This window comes from Barbatula barbatula (assembly GCF_947034865.1).
Source record: "Barbatula barbatula genome assembly, chromosome: 23".
NCBI lineage: Eukaryota > Metazoa > Chordata > Actinopteri > Cypriniformes > Nemacheilidae > Barbatula > Barbatula barbatula.
Window position 1 is genome coordinate 19,373,404 of NC_136786.1, and position 18,359 is coordinate 19,391,762.

The 18,359-nt window shown below is 40.1% G+C and overlaps 2 protein-coding genes across 4 annotated transcripts; both read left to right on the top strand.

The window, feature by feature from the left end:
* Positions 1–89: 89 nt before the first annotated feature.
* grnb (granulin b) lies at positions 90–10,348 on the top strand. 3 transcript variants are annotated; one of them, XM_079447390.1, is made up of 15 exons: positions 90–264; positions 422–450; positions 962–1,027; positions 1,455–1,598; positions 1,682–1,804; positions 1,905–2,003; positions 2,101–2,251; positions 4,136–4,171; positions 4,399–4,493; positions 4,780–5,022; positions 5,872–6,114; positions 6,320–6,577; positions 6,747–6,995; positions 7,530–7,754; positions 7,838–9,025. In XM_079447390.1, the coding sequence occupies exons 3-15, from the start codon at positions 1,025–1,027 to the stop codon at positions 7,949–7,951; spliced, it is 1,983 nt and encodes a 660-aa protein (XP_079303516.1). In that variant the 5' UTR covers positions 90–264; positions 422–450; positions 962–1,024; the 3' UTR covers positions 7,952–9,025. The 3 variants fall into 3 exon arrangements, with proteins under 3 accessions (XP_079303516.1, XP_079303515.1, XP_079303517.1); XM_079447389.1 differs by lacking the exon at positions 422–450 and having other exon boundaries at positions 90–260; positions 7,838–10,348; XM_079447391.1 differs by lacking the exon at positions 422–450 and having other exon boundaries at positions 125–264.
* Positions 9,885–18,282, top strand: map3k14b (mitogen-activated protein kinase kinase kinase 14b; the record flags this gene model as incomplete). Its single annotated transcript, XM_079447669.1, has 16 exons — positions 9,885–9,889; positions 10,854–10,856; positions 10,953–11,137; positions 11,301–11,370; positions 12,991–14,122; positions 14,205–14,339; positions 14,423–14,552; positions 14,626–14,754; positions 14,997–15,101; positions 15,175–15,338; positions 15,898–16,048; positions 16,143–16,925; positions 17,217–17,308; positions 17,386–17,500; positions 17,618–17,724; positions 17,848–18,282. 16 exons carry the CDS (start codon positions 9,885–9,887, stop codon positions 18,052–18,054), a joined length of 3,513 nt encoding a protein of 1,170 aa, XP_079303795.1. The 3' UTR covers positions 18,055–18,282.
* Positions 18,283–18,359: the final 77 nt, after the last annotated feature.

Below are 18,359 nucleotides of genomic sequence, written 5' to 3' on the forward strand. Positions count from 1 at the left end.
TATATAAAGGTAAGAGACGACCTTTCCCTTATATGATGTCATCTTTATATACACATTATATATAATGTGACACATTATAACATTGTAGAGATGATGTGTGTTGTTGCTCGAGCGTCATATGATCGGTCACGTGATGACATGATAAACAGGGTCTCGAGAGTTTCAGTTCTACTTCAGAGGATCATATATGTGAGGATCATACATGTGAAGATCATACATGTGTTCAGTTTTAGTCGCTTTCGTCGTGAACACACGCTGCGGTCAGTAAGTGATTCACTGTTATCGATGTCGTGCTGTTTTACTGAAGTAAGCCTTTGTTTGGCGCAGCGTGCACGCGCTTCCGTCATCAGTAACATGTTTCTTATACATGTTTATTGAGGGCATGTGTGTGTGTGTGTGTGTGTGTGGTCTGATCTGTTAGTGTTCTGGGGTTCGGCGAGTGTCTGAAAGGTACAGTTATCATTTCATTGAATCTATAAACATGTTACTTTAAGACACTGCTGCTGCTGATTCAGGGTCTTTCAAACATCATCGTGATGTCTTTATTATTCGTGGTAAATCCATACATAGATTCTTACATGCATTGGTTTCGTTGTCTGTATGAATTTGTGAATTTGCTTCTATTTTCTTTCACGTTGGTGTTTTGTTATTGTCAAATGTTTTGTGTCCTGTAGGGATTCACGAATGTTTTGACAGAATGACTTGAGGCAAATTAAAAATGAACAGCTGCCCTTTTATTATTGTTCTAATGTTGAACATTATCGTATTTTATTCCTAATAACTCAATAATGAATGATACAGAAGTGTCTTTAATATGAGCTTTTCCTAACTTTTACTTTAAGAAATATGAGCATATCTACATTGACACAGTCTCTTCAGATGATTGAAAGTACCGAGATGTTGTCGACTTTGTATGAATGTATTCCTGAAACTAAAAGTGATTTCATGTTTTCTGTTACAGTCCAAAGAGTGGAAGTTTGAAGATTTATAGTCTCTTGGAGCAAACGTGACACCCGCACACACAATGGTAAGTTCCTTCTGTAAGCAGCTGTTGTCTCAATCTTTCCAGAATTTGGGAAGAAACGTTCCAGCTATCGAAGTCTCGCATGTTTGGACCGTCTAGTCTTTTTAAATCTAGTCCAAAGTCTACATTGTCCAGATAGTAATTTCATCAACTATTATTGACCTTAGAAATGTCATGAGATAAACATGAGTCTTTTCTTATGCACACACATTCATCCCAGCCGGTTAGACAATGAATGTCAATATAAAACTTTTGTTAAAATGTGTTTTAAAAAGACTCTTATCAATGTTGTAGTTATTTAACAAGACTGACATTCACACTGAGAGACAAAAAACTGTATTATTTTATTAATAATGCGATGAGATCCTGTTTGCTATTGGCCTCAATGACGCATGTTTGATCGGTCAGTCTTGTTTCCGTCTCCTGTCAGGTGCATGCCGGTGTTGCAGCAATACTCTGTGTAGTTCTGAACGTGTGCGCTGGTCTGATTTGTCCTGATGGAAGAATATGTGCGTATGGAAACACCTGCTGCCAGGCACCGTCAAGAGGGTACGGATGCTGCCCGCTGCCCAATGTAAGATGGTGTTAGAGAAATGAGCATCCTGCAGTCCGTGCTTTACCTGTAACATTACATAACATCTTCATGCATGTTTGCAGGCCGAATGCTGTTCAGACCACTTACATTGCTGTTATGAGGGCACTCTGTGTGACCTTGAACATTCCAAGTGTGTAAACAGGACGCATGTCTTAGACTGGGTGGAAAAAGTTGGCACAAAGCAGGTAACACACACACACACCTGCACAGCCACAAATCCAGATAAACATAAGCATTCAGCAAATATGTGACTTGGACCACATTTTCTCTCTCTTTGCTTTTTAGGAGGCCGTGGTTTGTCCCGATCAGGAGTCTGAGTGTCCCGACGACACCACCTGCTGTCAGATGCCTGATGGGAACTGGGGCTGCTGTCCTATGAAAAATGTATACCGTCAGTTTAATAATTCTGATGAAATGTTTTACATGATCCACGTGTACTATTGTGTTTACCTGTATTTCTTGTATGTGTATGTGTGTTTAGGCAGTGTGCTGTGAAGATAAGCAGCACTGTTGTCCTATGGGAACCACATGTGACCTCAAGCGCTCAATGTGTGTGTCACCCACCTACGGTCCCACCCCCCTCTGGAGAAAGCTTGCTGCCCGTCAACAGAAACTGTCGGTGAAGAAAGCAGGTATGATGGAATGAACCCTTTGACCACCTCCTCTTTCTGACATAGTTTTTCTAATTCTACATTTTTGCTTGTTTCCAGTGAATAGATATAACACTCAGGGTTGGGTATCGAGAACTGCTTCCATTTTAGATTTCAAAGAACCAGGGATTCGTTAGAATGCGCGCATTTGGGTTCTGTTTATCGATTCTTGACCTGCGACAAGGACTTGATCTCATTACGCACATGCGCAGTTCATGACCATCGACACTGTGAACGCAGCAAACGTTCAAAAGTTTGGTTAAACGTTGTGAAAGAAGATGAGAGCATTGCCACATGCAATACGTGTATATTTCATGCAAGGGAGGAAGTTCCTCTTATATGATGAAACGCGTCTTTAATCTGAAGAAATGAACCGTGTTAAAGTCTCTTAGGCTCAAGTCCTCCGGCTACACCGCACCAGATAACTCACAGCTATTAGCAGCGTCTCACACTCGGGTACAAATACAGATAGAGATGAAAAGACAAGTTAATTTATTGTTTTAATTAGTAATCACAATTAAATACATTCGGGAAGCTACAGGACAACATGTTCTAGTTTATTTTAAATGATATTAATCTGAGAATTATTAATTCAATCACTTTTTAAAAAATGACTTAATTCAGTATTTTATTCACAAATAATGGTTTAGATAATGGACGATCTTGCAACTGCATCTCATATATTGAAGTGTCATACTTAAATAGTTTGGGTTTGTAATTGCTCCTGATTGTTCATTAATGGAAGTGTTGTTTTTTGTCATTATTTGACGAATCGTTAACAGTTACAGCCCACCAGTTATAGCCTAATGTGGCAAGAATAAAAGGTAAAAACTTTTAGTATTTGCAATTTTTTTCTCTTCAAAAATATTGGAATCGGAACAGAGACCAGAGAACAGAGAACGGAACCAGAATCGCTAAAATGAAAACGACACCCGACCCTAATTATTTGTATAAGAAACAAATACCCAAAGAATGTGAAAGTGTAAGTGACCTATTTGTCAGTTATGGTGAACTGTACCTGAAATGTGACGTCTGCATTTAACCCACCCGGAGAATAGGGCTTCACACTGCAGTTTTACGTGTACGCTATAAATACTGTGTGTATGTTTTGCAGTGTTAAAAGTTGAATCTTTGCTTTTCAGCTGTCATAGATGTACATTAATGTGATGCGTGTCTAAAGCAAATAGATTTCTTTATTTCATAACAACCTCAATATTTTGACTTTACATTTGATATTTTGCAATGTCTTCATTAAAGGATGCTGTCTTATGAGGAGGTGTATACAACTGTGGAAAAATGAAAAGACCATTCCAAATGTTCATTTAATTGAAATGAATTTCAACACCTCACACATTTCTGAGCATCTTCTGTTTCTCCAGTTTTCATTTTCTGCAAATAAATTTACATTTACATTTACATTTATTCATTTGGCAGACGCTTTTATCCAAAGCGACTTACAAGTAGTATTTTTACAGTGTGACATTACTGCAGAGCAATCAGGGTAAGGTGTCTTGCTCAAGGGCCCTTCAGTCATGACCTGCTGGCACTGAGATTAGAACCTTCTGATCACAAGCCCAACACTCTAACCATTAGGCCACAGGTGACCCCAATGCAAATAGAAACAATGTTTTTATTAGAAATTTGGGAGAAATATTGTTAGCAGTTCACGGAATGAAACAAAATGATCATTTTACCTAAACGCATACCTATGAAAAGTAAATGAATACAAATGGAAAGTTATTTTAAAACGGCCTCTTAATTCTTTCTGCGACTGTATTTTGATGTGTAGTTTTACATAAGTTGATTGTTGGTGTTATGTTGTGGTTTGTTGGTTTTATATTTTATTTTGCATTTATGTCATTGCAGTAGATTCACCTGCAGAGCCCAGGGATGTTAAAGATGGTAAGACAAAGTCAGATAATTGTTCTGTAAACACGGTCTTATACATCATTTCATCACATTCGATGCCTTTTTCTTGAAATGATAAAAAAAAAAAATTATTTCATATTATCCTGCATTTAGAAGTTGCAAAATCTGTTTCACTTTGTTACATCTGTAGTTTGTCCCATGTGTGAAATATCTCCATTTGGTTGAATATGTCATGTATTTATTTCTCTGTCTGTCTGCAGAAAAGGTTCGCTGTAATGAAACGGTAGCGTGTGCGAGCGGCGCTACCTGCTGTAAAACACAAGAGGACATCTGGGCCTGCTGCCCATTACCAAAGGTATTAATGCAGAAGAACAGCAGCTTTATTCTTTAAATAAACATTTGGGTGGCTGTGACCATGTTTCTTTGATGTAATGAAATTCATCACATAACAAAGGTTTCTATTTTGTATTTTGCAAGTTTGCTTAGATCAAACGTGACATCTTTGTTGAACATATTTGACATCATGACTGAACGGATCTCTATTGGGAGGCCAATGTTAATACACGATCTGACTAATCTGAATTTGAAACAAATGCTGTTTAAGACTTGTCCATGATATCATTTTGTCTCCATTTTTCCAGGCTGTGTGTTGTGAAGATCATGCCCACTGCTGCCCACACGACACTGTGTGTAACCTCGCTGTAGGCACCTGTGATGACACTGCCGACCCGTCTGTCTCTGTACCCTTGGTCGAGAAGGTGCCCACCTTTCCCATAGCGTCACAGTCGCCCAATCAGAAATGTGACGAGACGTCAACGTGCCCTGGTGATGCCACCTGCTGCAGACTGGCATCGGGCGAGTGGGGGTGCTGCCCACTGCCACAAGTAAACACTTTTCTGCCTTTAAAGAGTAAATATTCCATGATTTTGAAGGTCCTATTTTAGTTTACGGAGTGTCCAACAACAAGTTTACGTGCATACAAGGTGTAGAAACACTATAATGTTGTTATCTGTCTGACTGACTCATCCGTCAAATCCCCTCCTTTCTGTCAGCCTACTCTCATCTGATTGGCCAGATGGTCTTGTCTGCTGTGATTGGTCTACCTGTGAACAAGACTCACAAGTTACTGTATTTGGGTTGATGAGAGAAGCAAAATGTAGGCGGGAACTATATATTCTTTATATACAGCACTAATATGTAGTGACGTTAATCCGTGGTGGTTCGCTAATTGGACGGAGCACAACTCGTTTGAGTGATTCAGAGTCAAGCCAATAACTTGATTCATTCACCTTTACAACATGGCCGACTGCTTACACAGGGTTTCCGTGGGGGCCTTTTAAATGTATTGATGAACTTTAAATACTTTTTGAGAAAATGAAGGCCCTTAAAAAGTATTAAAAAGTCTTAAATGCCATTTTCCAAGGTAAATTCTATTGTATCAAATGCTAAAGTTTTGCGTAGGTCCATTTACACCCGTTGTTCAACAACATCATTGACTAATATGGAAATGCAAGTTTTCATGGAAATGGTTGGAGAATAAACAGTTGAAACCAGTACAGTACAGCTCTGTGTGTCTCAAGGAGATTAGCGTCTTTCTAATGAACCTTGCATTGGAAGATTACACTGCTCAGTTCATTATCTGGAGTTTCGTTCCCACACGTCTGAATTCTGTTGCTTTAATCAGATTCGATTTGTTGCCATAAAATGCTGTTAAATGTTTTTTAACTTTCAAGGCGGTGTGTTGTGAAGACCATCTCCATTGTTGTCCCCACGGTTCTGTGTGTAATCTGGTTGCCAACACCTGTGACAGTGCCAACGATGAGGGTGCCCGTTTCTCTGTGCCTTTGGTGAGAAAGATCACCGCTGTGCCCCTGCTATCCCAGAACCAAAACTGTGATGAGACGTCTGTCTGTCTGACCGGGACCACCTGCTGTAGACTGAACTCAGGGGTGTGGGCCTGCTGTCCTCTGCCACAGGTACAGACACACACTTACCAGGATTACAGACGTGCACTTCTGCTGTTTAAAACCCACATCTGCAGTATTTTAAGAGATCTTATTTGGCATTCGTTAGGATAGAATCCCACAATGCATTGCAATACATTAAGTACTGTTTAATTTCTAACAAAAATAAAATTCTAGCTAATATTTGTGTTCTGCTTTGCATGTTCTCCATCCTCAGGCCGTGTGCTGTGGCGACGGTGAGCACTGCTGTCCGCAGGCCTACAAATGTGATGCCACTCTCAAAACCTGTGTCCGACCTGGCCTTCCCAGCATGCCCTGGTTCAGGAAGCAACTAGCGCTGAGCGTGACCCAGCAGCCCGATGCTAGTGTTCCAGGGCACAGACACGTGTGTGACGATCACTCCAGCTGTCCAAGAGACGACACCTGCTGCTATATGAGCAAACTGGGAAAGTGGGGATGCTGTCCACTGCCAGAGGTTAGACATGCACATATATAAAACATGTGTGTTACCCGTCTGATTCTTTCATACTATGCATACTATTTCGGGAGTATTAAGGAAATGTTACTATGTAGCAAGCTGACTGAACATCATCTGTGTGTATTGCACAGTGTTTAAGTTTATTTTGTGTTTTAAATCTCTCAAGGCGGTGTGCTGTAAGGATGGAATGCACTGCTGTCCCAGTGGTTATAAGTGTGATGAAGAGAAAACCACCTGCGCTAAAGCCGGCCACGAGATCCCCTGGTTTAAAAAACAGGAGGCCAAGGTCACTCAGGGGTCAGCGGTGTCGCTTGGAGACGGAGATGTTAAGTGTGATTCCACTACCAGTTGTGCGTCTGGATCAACCTGTTGTAAATTACCCACAGGGGAGTGGGGCTGCTGTCCTCTTGTCAAGGCATGTCTGTCTTTCACACATGAAACCATTCAAATAATCCAATCCGATCTTCCAGTAAAGCCATATAAAGAATAAACCAGCGTTTGTTAAAGTGAAACAATTCTGTCATCATTTACTCGCCCTCATGTTAATTCAAACCTGTGTGACTTTCTTTCTTCCACGAAACAGTAAAGATGATATTTAGAAGAATATTGTTAACTGGCACACGTTCACTTGCATTGGTTTTGTGTCTGTACATAGAAGTGAACGGGTGCCAGTTAACAACATTCTTCTTTTATGAGGTAAAAAATATCCTTTTTTCTTTTAAAGATGACAGAATTTTCATCACTTTAAATCATGTTTTATAAATGGCCTGTGTGCGACTGTTCTTTTGCCCTCAAACCTCCAAATGTAAGTGTTTTTGTCGTCTGACTTTACATTTGTTTTGAGTCCTGTGATGTCACTCATTTTGTTTTCGTGCGTTTGCATTTGTTAGATTTTTCCTCCTGCCGTGGTGTGTGCTCTTCACTGATTGGTTGAATGTTCTCTCTGTAGGCTGTGTGTTGTAAGGACCAAGAGCACTGCTGTCCACAGGGATACACCTGCAACCTGCAGTCTGCCACCTGTATCAAACCCTCCACCGCTCACAGCGTCTCGCTCATAAAAACAGCAGCACCATCAGAGGAAGATGTGTTGTGTGACTCATCAACACGCTGCTCAAACACACAGACCTGCTGTAGACTATCAGACTCTACGTGGGCCTGCTGTCCATATAAAGAGGTATAATATAAACTTGCAGGTCAATATGGATAGCCAACAAGCATTATGCATCTGTGTACCAACATATCTTTGTGTTTTTGTAGGCAGTGTGCTGTAAAGACATGAAGCACTGCTGTCCCAAAGGACACAAATGTGACCCGGATGTGAAAGGTTGCACTAAAGAATCCATCTACGACTGGTGGGCAAATTCACTTTAAGTTAATGTGTATATAAAAACAGTCACATCCACTGAGTTTATCCTGACGTTGACCATTATGTACACATACGAACAGGCTACACCTTACATACGGCTTATTGCAGGAAAGGGCGACTATGCATTTCATGTTTGAAAAGATTTAGTTTTTAATGGAATCTAAATTTAAAGACGTTTTTATTTGATCACACAATTGAGAAAGTATGTTAGTGTCCACCTCGAGTTTGTTGACTCAGTTGTTGGTGAATTCTGGACTAGTGTCAATTCTTGATTTCTTTGACACCAGGACTAAAATAAAAATCCTCCAAAGGTTTTAAAATGAGTGAATGAGCCTTTATATCCAGGTAAATGATGCCTTTTATTTCAGGATGTGGATTTATTTTGATATGTTAGGAATGAGTTTGGATATGACCGACTTTTTTAAACCATCACATCATTCACCAAGAATCTAAAATGAGACAGCACAGTTAATGAGAGAAGTGCTGAATACATCACCGGTTAACATCGCATCAGTCACGACTGCACTTGAGCCGTGGCCGGTTGTAAAGCGCTCGACCGTCTCCCACATGAGAAAATACTATTTACTATTGTAAACTGTTGTAGGATGTAGTTTACTCATAGCACATTATAGTTACGATGCTTTAATATACTATAGTATTAACCATAGGAAGTGGAAAAACATGATGTAATGATAGTTGGGTTCAAAAGCACTATAGTATCCTGTTATTTTACTGCAGTAAATCTATTTTATTGTACATTTGGGTTTAAGAATCTTATTCCTGGTTAAAGTCTTTGGCAGATTTCACGTTTTATGGTGATAATGGTCTGAATTTTCACTGAAGAAAAGCTTTTATTGGAAGTACAAGTGTCATTCTCAACATTTACTTCAACATCTGTTTGCTTTCATATTGTCAAAGATCTTTTTCTGTTTTTCTGTGTGAATGAGTCCAATTGTTGACCTGTGATATCATAAATTCAATACGATTGTTTCTTCTATTCTGTTGGAGTGAATTTTGGTTGTTTTAGGATATAGTTAAACAGACGAAAACGCTGAAATAAATACTTTTAAAATAGATTTAAGGCTGACTCATTCATTTCTCGTATATCTGTTTTGATAAACTCTGTCTGGTTGCTGTGGCACCTGTTGCCACGGTCCATGTTGGTCACAGATTGGTTAATGTTGCCGGGGATCCAGATGGATGGGATATCTGTGGTCAATTTTGACATGTTTTGGAAAAACATCTCCATCAAATGATAAACGCACAAAACCGTTTTGAACGGTGTCTTATTTATGAGCAGATCTCTTTGTTGTTTGTCTTTTCTGTAAAAGCATTGAACCAATCGGAGAGGCCGATACAGACGTGTGTGTTGGCCGATGGTATCTTGTTTCACAGTTTGGAGAGTATATGTGTGAGGTCTCACTCAAACGGGCTTGAACACCGCTGGCTTTACGCTTGAACCCAAAACAAGAGCTTAAATCTCTCGCAAGCGTTTGACTAAAGGAAGAAAACGGGATCGTTTTGGAGACAGCTTCCAGATTTCCAGAGCTCTTTCCTGGCTGTGTCCTTTGGTATGTTGACATTTTGTGTGTCAGAATGTGGAAACTTACACAACACATGAATGGGACACCCAGCAGTGCATGTAGAATTGAAGCAAAAGGACAACACGGAAACCATAACATTAACATGCATGTTCAGGATCAAATGTGCATGTCGAGGTTTTGTTACAAAACTGTCTGATTTGATTATAGCAATTCTTTCTAAATGTGTGTTTGTGTGTGTACATCTTACAAAATGTGTTTATTCATTGTATAAATGTAAAACGTTTTCTATGTGGGTTCGGTTTGTTCCTTATCTATAATACGTCCCATAAAGCATCAAAACATTACATTATGGTTGTGAGGGTCAAAGAGTTTAAAAAATGACCTCACAGATATGATGACGTAAAATGAGGATATATTTGGTTGTGTAAATAATCATAAATCAACCGAATCAGATTTGACTAAACATTGAATGTAAACAGGTTTAAGGGGTTATTGAGTTAGTTAGAGATTAAAAACTATCACTAACGTGTTATTTAAGGAAAAATTTGTACAGAGAACCGGTTGTTATGTCAGAATAATCCCTTCAGTGTGATCGTGGGATTATTTCATGATAACAGATGGCTGCTTGTACATTATCCCGCTTATGACACGACTACTGGCCACATGAGATAAAACTGGACATGAAATGTGAATTAGAAATATTTTATTAGCTCATTTATACTGAACGCAGAACTTCTGTGAGGAAAAGACGTTTATTTTTGGTTTTATGGTAAGAAACGATGGAACAGGCAAATTAGTTGAATCATTTGTAAATATATTGTCTTATATGTTATTAAAAGACAATAAAGAAAACCTGTCAAAATGATTTTCTGCATACCGTGTGTTATTCGCTTTGAGTGGTTGTTATCTTGGAATAACGAACTTGCAAATGTCGCGACTGGCCAATCAGAATCGAGCATTCCAATGAGCCTTTTAATAAATAAAAGTCTGTAAGATATCCTCACTAATAAAAACATTGTATTGTTTGCATGTAAACATCAAAAGGTGTGAATACTGTTGGTAATAGAGGCACTCGGGGCATGTTTGTTAAAATTAGAAACCTATGAAAGTTAAAGAAATCATCCACAAAGTCTCACTGCAACAGTTATTGCACAGATCTGAGGTGTAAGAGGCAAAAAGAACAAATGTAAGAAAAGTGGAGCTGATCCGGTGCGAAAGAGAAAAACTAAGACAGCTGACAGGCAAGGAGGCGGCATGCGGCTTTGTGCCAAAATGTCACGATGCTATTAATATACTAACCAACTGCCCTTGAATGAATCCACAACACGATCAGTGAAAGTCTGTCCGTGTGGATCTGTGTCAGGCAGTGAGTCTGCAGGATGTTTCATCCACACCCTGTTTCTGGAGAAGGTTCGGAAACCATGTCATCTATCCTGTGCCCCTGTTGTGTTTCATGTTTCAGACGTATGGACGGAGGAATGGCCATACCCACCATGTTTCATTCTAGCAGGCTTACAGAGGTGTCCATGCTAATCGAGACAGACTCAACGGCGGGTGGTGAGTGTGAAGAACAGCCTGTGATCCAGACAAGAGATCTGGAGGAACTTCAGACGGAGGACGCTGGAATATCACACGCACGGCCGAGGGGTGAGAGAGGGCAGTGTCTTTAAAGGGCAGTGGGTTCAAGAGACTGTTCAGACCACTTTATTTACAACAGAGTATTGAGGCAACGGTTCAATGCAATCCAACCAGATGGTATTTACATGAGATTTTGCAGACAGTACCATTTTTGCATAACTTTCTACTTTAGGTGGCGAGTGTCAGACCTGTGTCCTTAGTAGTGTAGAAGACGGCAGCATCCAGTCTTACACGGACAACAGGTAGATGATTGTACTGTGCAATAAGAAAAGTGAATAAATATTTCTCCAAGGTGTCAAATGGAGAGGAAATAGAAACGATTGCCTACACTCTTTAAAATAAAGGTGCTTACAGGTTGTTCACAGCAATGCCATAGAAGAACCATTTTTGGTTCCACAAAGAACCATTCAGTCAAAGGTTCATTAAAGAACTTTCTTAGCTCTTCACAATCTAATGGCTGGAATACACCACAAGACTTCTGTTCAGATTTTTGTCCAGATTTTCAGTCTGGAGTTGTTGCAGATAGTTGATTTTGCAGATGACAGTTTGCAGATTTAATCACGTTATTGTTTTCTATGCAAACGTTCAAAAATTCTGCAAGTGTACAGTGTAGTAATGTAACCAAGTAAAAATACTTATGTACAGTACTTTAGCATTTATTGGTCTTTATATTTCTGCAGACTTTTTTTACTCCACTACATTTTCCCTGAACAAAATTTAAACTTTTACTCTGACACATTTCCCCCAAGTAAGTTTGTTACTACAAAATAAAAGCATAGAAAAAGAAATAGAGGAGTTGGTGATCCGGTCACCATGACAGTGTTGAACCAATCATTGGTTGATGCTCAATGTTCAAGTTCTAAAAGGTGCTCTCAAACACAAGGTTTCTTCTTTTAAAGATAAACAGCTAATGTTTCAGTCTCTTTCAGTTTATTAAGTTAAAAGTTATAATGCAAAGTTATTAAGATGTGGTTTCTGAACTTGATAGTTTAGCAATTTGGAAACATTTGTTCCTGATAAAACTACTGAGCTTCAGACAGATTTGATTCAACACTGTACATTTTTATGTTATCACCATTTTAAAATAAATTAAACTTTACTTTAAATACTTAAGTAGATTTAATATAAAAAGTACTTTTGATACTTGAGTACAATATTTATATCTGTTAATTTAAGACTTTTACTCAAGTCATATTCTAAAAGATGGCTTTCACTTCTACCAAAGTCATTTTCTGGCGAGATATTTGTACTTTTATTCAAGTATTGCTTTTAGGTACTTTATACATCACTGCAAGTGTATGATGTCTAGTCCAGTCCTTTTATGCCACAAAGAACCTTTTGTGAAACGGAATGGTTCTTTGGATGTTAAAGGTTCTTTATGGAACCACTTAGACAAACACGGTTCTTCTATGGCATCGCAGATTCTTTTGAAGCACCTTTATTTGAAAGAGGATGAGTCTCAGATATTCTCTCCTGAGAGTCAGAAATGTGTCTGTCATTAGAGTTTGAGAAGAGACGTCAACAATGTCTCAAACTGAGCTCAGATTGTCTGAAATCAAATGTCTATCTGATTGAAGATCTCAATATCAACTCAAACATTTCTCATCACATTTACTCAAATCCACTTTATTTGACCTCTACAATCTACATTCATTTCCACCTCCAGACTATTCATGAATAATAACAGTTGTCTCATTTATTTCAGTTTATACTTATCCAAAGCGATGTTAAGAGAAACATCTGAGACATAAAATGAAACGGAGAACTCCAACACAAGTCCTAAGTGTCCTCTGTAAATGTGATTCTCCTCATTAACCTTTACCTAAATTACCTCGTTCACGTCACTGTTTTGTTATTCACAGGTCTCTCTCAGACACATCATACACTTCATCTGAACGAGAGACAAAACCTACGGCTCGTCCCTTCAGAAAACATCACAGGAAACACAGAACGGACACCCAAGATGTAAGAAAACCCAGGAGACAAGATGATGCTGGGCGGGAAGGCTTGAAGGATGCTGGATCAAGGAGAAGAAATGCTTCAAGAAACAAGAGTTCCTCGAGATGCTTCAAGCGCTCTCCATTCTCCTGCCCAACAGAGCGTCTATCTCAGCCTCAACAGGTCTCTCAAATCCCAGACTGTCTTTGGGATCGTCCTCATGAATTCACTGCTATCAAGTCCTGTTTGTGGCTTCACAGACTCGAGGTGGACTTTCCTTCAACCATTGAGTCTCACAGCACATTTTCTGACCATTTGGAAACATACTCTGCCTTTATTTACGCAGAAAGCATCACAGGCTTTGATTCTTGCTCTAGTGGTGTAGCAGATGGAGATATCCACAATCCCAACGCCAGAGTCGACAACAGCAACGGTCGAGACCTGATATCTGCATGGAATGGACTAAGTTGGGACCATGAGTATCTTTACATCTCTGGTGAAGATAAATCTTGTAGTAACGTGTCTGTTTGTGGTACACAGGCTACAGCAGGCTCAGAATATTCTGCTCACTTTGAGACCTTCATAGACATCGACTCTGAGAGAAGTATGGTAACCGACTACGACTGCAGTATTGCAGAGGCCCTGTGGGGTTCAGCTTCATCTCGATCAAGTGACAGTTCACGCTGCACCACTGACCGGGACTCTGAATCCTCATACTGTACCATCAACAGACAAACAAACACCTCTGATTCAGAGAGTCCTGATGTCTCGTCTGTTCATGGCTTCCGAAAGATTCACTTTGAGTCAGTTGGCACACATGAGGGAAGTCTTGACTCCTGTGATGCTCTGAGACTGGACACCATAGAAAATGTCAGTAGAGATGCAGAGGATGAGATCATTTCCCAACCGGACTTGAGGGAGCTGGAGGGTGTTGTTATTCAAACCGAGCGCTGCCACTTCTCCGATATATTTTGTGAGATGATAAAAGAAGCGACACAGGAGAAAGTCGGGGAGAAAATGAATAAAAATGCGGGATTTCTATTCCACCCCAAGCAGGTAGGGCATTCATAGATGAAATTTGTTTTCAGGATCAACTAAAGATGTCTTTTTGATGGTAGTGTTGCACATAATGTTTCAGTTTCTCCAGGCAAAGAGCTCAAGATATTGCGAGGGTCTTGAATACTCTGTTCTCCGCCACATCCAGAACGGCTCGTATGGAGACGTCTTCAGCATCCGAGACAAGCAAACAGGATTCACATGTGCAGCCAAGAAGGTGAATATCTTGTTTGTGCACCTTATTCCACTGCAAAAGGTGTGACTGGAGATCTCTTATGGCATGTGTTTGCTCTTGTAAAGATCCCCCTGTCTAGCTTTCGGTGGGAGGAAGTGGAAACTTGGAGTCGACTGAATGGTCCTCATGTTCTCCAGCTGTATGGAGCAGTGAGAGAAGGACCCAATGTCATGCTCTTTATGGATCTGAAAAGAGGTCAGAGGTCAGAAGGCTGTTACAATGCAAGGTGAGATTCTTGCCAGTTCATTCTTTCTCTCTCTCTTTGCAGGTTCTTTGGCTCAGGTGCTGAGGATGAGGGGTCGAATCTCTGAAGGTCTGGCTCTTTATTATCATTCTCAGGTGCTTCAGGCTCTTGAACATCTGCACATGAGACGTGTGGTACATCTGGATGTCAAAGGTTTGTGGTTAGTGTTTCAATCACAGATATGTATTCATAGATGGCACATTCGATGCGTCATACACGTCTGCACGTCCGCCATTCTGGAACAACATTTGAAAGTGAATGGGGTGATCAGTTCTCTATTCCAATGTCCATCTTTTTGCTTTTGATCTTAAATTTATTTTAACAGCAGAAATGTTGCTTGCCATTTTTAAGCATCTTCCTAATCTAATTCAACTATCTCAATTTCTCCTATGTAGTTGATAACGTGTTGCTGTCTGAAGATGGCAGACAGTGTTTCCTGTGTGATTTTGGGCTTTCTGAAACCCTCAGTGAGGGAGGATACAGCACCAAAACTTTCAGAGGTGACTACACTTACTTACATGTGCTGTACCTTCCTGCTTATACAACAGTATGTTGAGTGTGTGGTGTGTGCAGGTAATGTGTTGCGTGGCACAGAGTCTCATATGCCCCCCGAGGTGGCGAGAGGGGATCGGCGCTGTGCTAAAGCAGATGTCTGGAGCAGCTGTTGTATGTTACTGCACATGCTCACTGGACATCAGCCCTGGACGCGATGCTTTCCTCATCCGCTCTATCTAAAGGTAATCACAAACTCTTTAGGATACTTGAATAGAAACAACTAAAGAAACATTTGGTGCGGTTTCCCGGACAGGGACTAGTTTATACAGGACTAGGCCTTGGTTCAATTAGGATATTTAAGTAGTTTTTTACATTACGTTAAACATTAAACGTTTCCAAAATAACATTGCTGGTGGGCATCTTGAGACAAAACAATCACACTGATATATTTTAAGATATGTCAGTGCAAGTTGTTTTCGATTAGGTTAGTCTGGGACTAGTCTTAAGCCCTGTCCGGGAAATGCCCCCATAGGGTTAAGACGAGTCTCTTTAACAGTGGAACACAAAAGTAGATACTGTTTTTTGAGAAATGTGTCAGTGGTTTTGTGTTCCTACAATGGAAGTCAATGGGGGTCAATGTTGTTTGGTTATCAAGGTTTCTCAAAATATCTTCTTTTGTGTTCTGCAGAAGAAAGAAAGTTTGGGATGACTTTGTCTTTTTTTTTGTGAACCCTCCTCCTCCCTCCTCTGTATTTTCAACTATTTAACTATGTTTTGTGTCATTGTACATGTATTTGATAGATTGTGAGTGAACCCCCTCCTTTATGGGAGATCCCATCTGACTGTGACCCCCTGACCTATGATGTCATTAAGGCAGGACTGGTTAAGGTGCCGAGAGACCGACACTCAGCATTCGAGCTTCTGCAAAAAACTTTGAAAGCCCTCAGAACAGGTTCAAATTGATTTTGGATGTTTGTCAAGTACGTTGGATGTTAATGAAATGTATAACTAACTTAAATAAAATCGTTGATTTTATCCACCTTTAGTGTGTGGGCTATCTGATCCAGAAAATTTAAACCCAACCTTTGAGGACTGGCCAACCTCGTATGACATATCAGTCTCATCTACCACCGCAACTAAAAATCCCCCAGAATCCTCTGTTAAAACGACGTCTGCTTCTGTCCCAGAAAACCTCTCTGCACCCATAATCCACTGGGTCAGCGCATGGAGAGAAAGAGCGGCCCATGAGGATGATTCAGACTCCGCAGCGAGAGACTCAGAGGAGGAGAGCGAATGGGAGGAAGATGGAGGAATGAATGAGCTGAACAGAGACCGTATGAGCGGTTGGACGGAGAGACACCGGAGTGCTGAGAAAACCAAGAGAAATGTGGAAAAAGAAACATCAGTCAAACCGGATATAGAGACAGACGTATGGGATGAAGACATAGCCATGGTCGAGATCTTCGAGCAGACCATAGACTGCGGAGATGAAAGCGGCGCTGAAGAAAGAAAAACAGACGGCACAGCTGATCATGTCACAGAAAAGAGAGTCGTGTTTGGAGATTGTGGGGGAAATGACAGAGGACGTCTTTTAGAAGAAACTGAGAGCTATGACGGTGAGTTCAGAAGCTTCGGGGAGGATGAAGAGACCGATGAAGAGGTGGAGAGCGATCTGGCGAGTCTCAGAGAACTGGGCAACGACTCGACACAGGAGGAATGGGAACCATTCCTGCAACTCCAGACGCTTTATCGGTCTAAGCATTCTCATCCGCAAAGTGATGGAACCTACACAGATTCAGACGAAGAATCAGTCACACTGATGCAGAATGGTGAGATGAGTTGTTGTTGTCTTAGTTGAGTATTGCAATCCATCAATTCACTTTACCGCATTATTTCTGAATTCATCTCCAAAATGACTTACTTTTAAAAAATACTAATACTGTATAAAAAAGGCTTGTCTACTAGTGATCAGGACCCTCACCCTATTTCACCAGTAAAGCATAACATGACCTAGTTTGTTTGTCATTAACATACACTTTTGAACCAAGGTTTGCTCATAAAGGGTCAGCCAACAAAGGCCAATCTAGTCGATCTAATCTGTTCATATAAATTTGTTCTAGAAAAAAAAGATGCAAGATTACCTGATTCAAGTGAACAACAAACTGTGACCTTTATCGGCCCCTGTGACTCCGAGCAAGACCTTTCTGAGGAGGTAAACACAAACACAAACATCATTGCATTTGAAGAAATCCAAGCAACCAGCTATAACATCATGTTCCTCCTTGCAAGGACTCGGATGATCTGAGCTCGGGGGTCTTTTCCTCATGCAGCACTACAGATGATCAAAGCTTCAATGTTGATTGGTCAGTGTCAACCAATCAGACGTCTTCTTGTTACTTTGAGGGTATGTTTCTTTGGCACATTTCATAATTTGCATTGTTGCAAGCTTCGGTGGTACAGACATTTGTGTCAATTTGTCTCCTTGCATTTATATATTTGGATTTCTGTGTTTTTTGTGTAGGTCTTGGTGTAGATATTTGGGTTGAGGATGTAAGTGGCGAGAGTTTAAAGATCAGAGAGAGACCTCAAGTTAAAATCGGATATGTTGCTGTGGGCATCAGCGAACAGGTGTAAATTCTCTTAAAGTTCATATTTTGTTATGATTCTGGAATCTCCTGCTGTCTTTAAAACTGTAGATAATGTCTATATATATATATATATATATATATATATATATATATTGTTTCACAGATATCAATGAGAGTCTTCAGTTTGGCCACTCTGGATGGGCGGCTGGTCTCTCCAGACACAGAGGTGTGTGAGTCGGGCATGTGGCTGCAGTGTGTTCCCGCTCCTGACGGAAGCCCCAGCTGGGACTGGAGGGTCAAAGATGGAAAACTAGAGCACCATGAATATGATGGACATTCAGATACCTGCTCAACACTGCCACTAGAGTGACCTCAATGTCCCGTGTTCCACTTTATTTAGGCTTAAGAATACTTGCTTCATTTGTTCTGTTAATTCTACTTCATTTAAAGCGAGCCTGTCTATAATTGTGCTAAATTGACCAAATGTGATCAATTAAACAGTAAATATTAGACATACTATTGATTTAGTATGAGAAACTGTATAGGCCTACTGTGATATGCGTGTATACAAGCATAAACGATTCATTTCTTGTTTTATATTTAATGGTGTTATTTTTGTATTTTACTGACCTTATTGTTAGTGCTTGTACTGTTATTGTTACATGTATACGTTTA

What these genes read in the sequence shown, in the direction of transcription:
- grnb (XM_079447389.1), top strand. An exon ending in ACTGTCGGTGAAGAAAGCAG is followed by an intron (nt 2,252 to 4,135) that starts GTATGATGGAAT and finishes ATGTCATTGCAG; the next exon opens with TAGATTCACCTGCAGAGCCC. An exon ending in GGTGCTGCCCACTGCCACAA is followed by an intron (nt 5,023 to 5,871) that starts GTAAACACTTTT and finishes TTAACTTTCAAG; the next exon opens with GCGGTGTGTTGTGAAGACCA.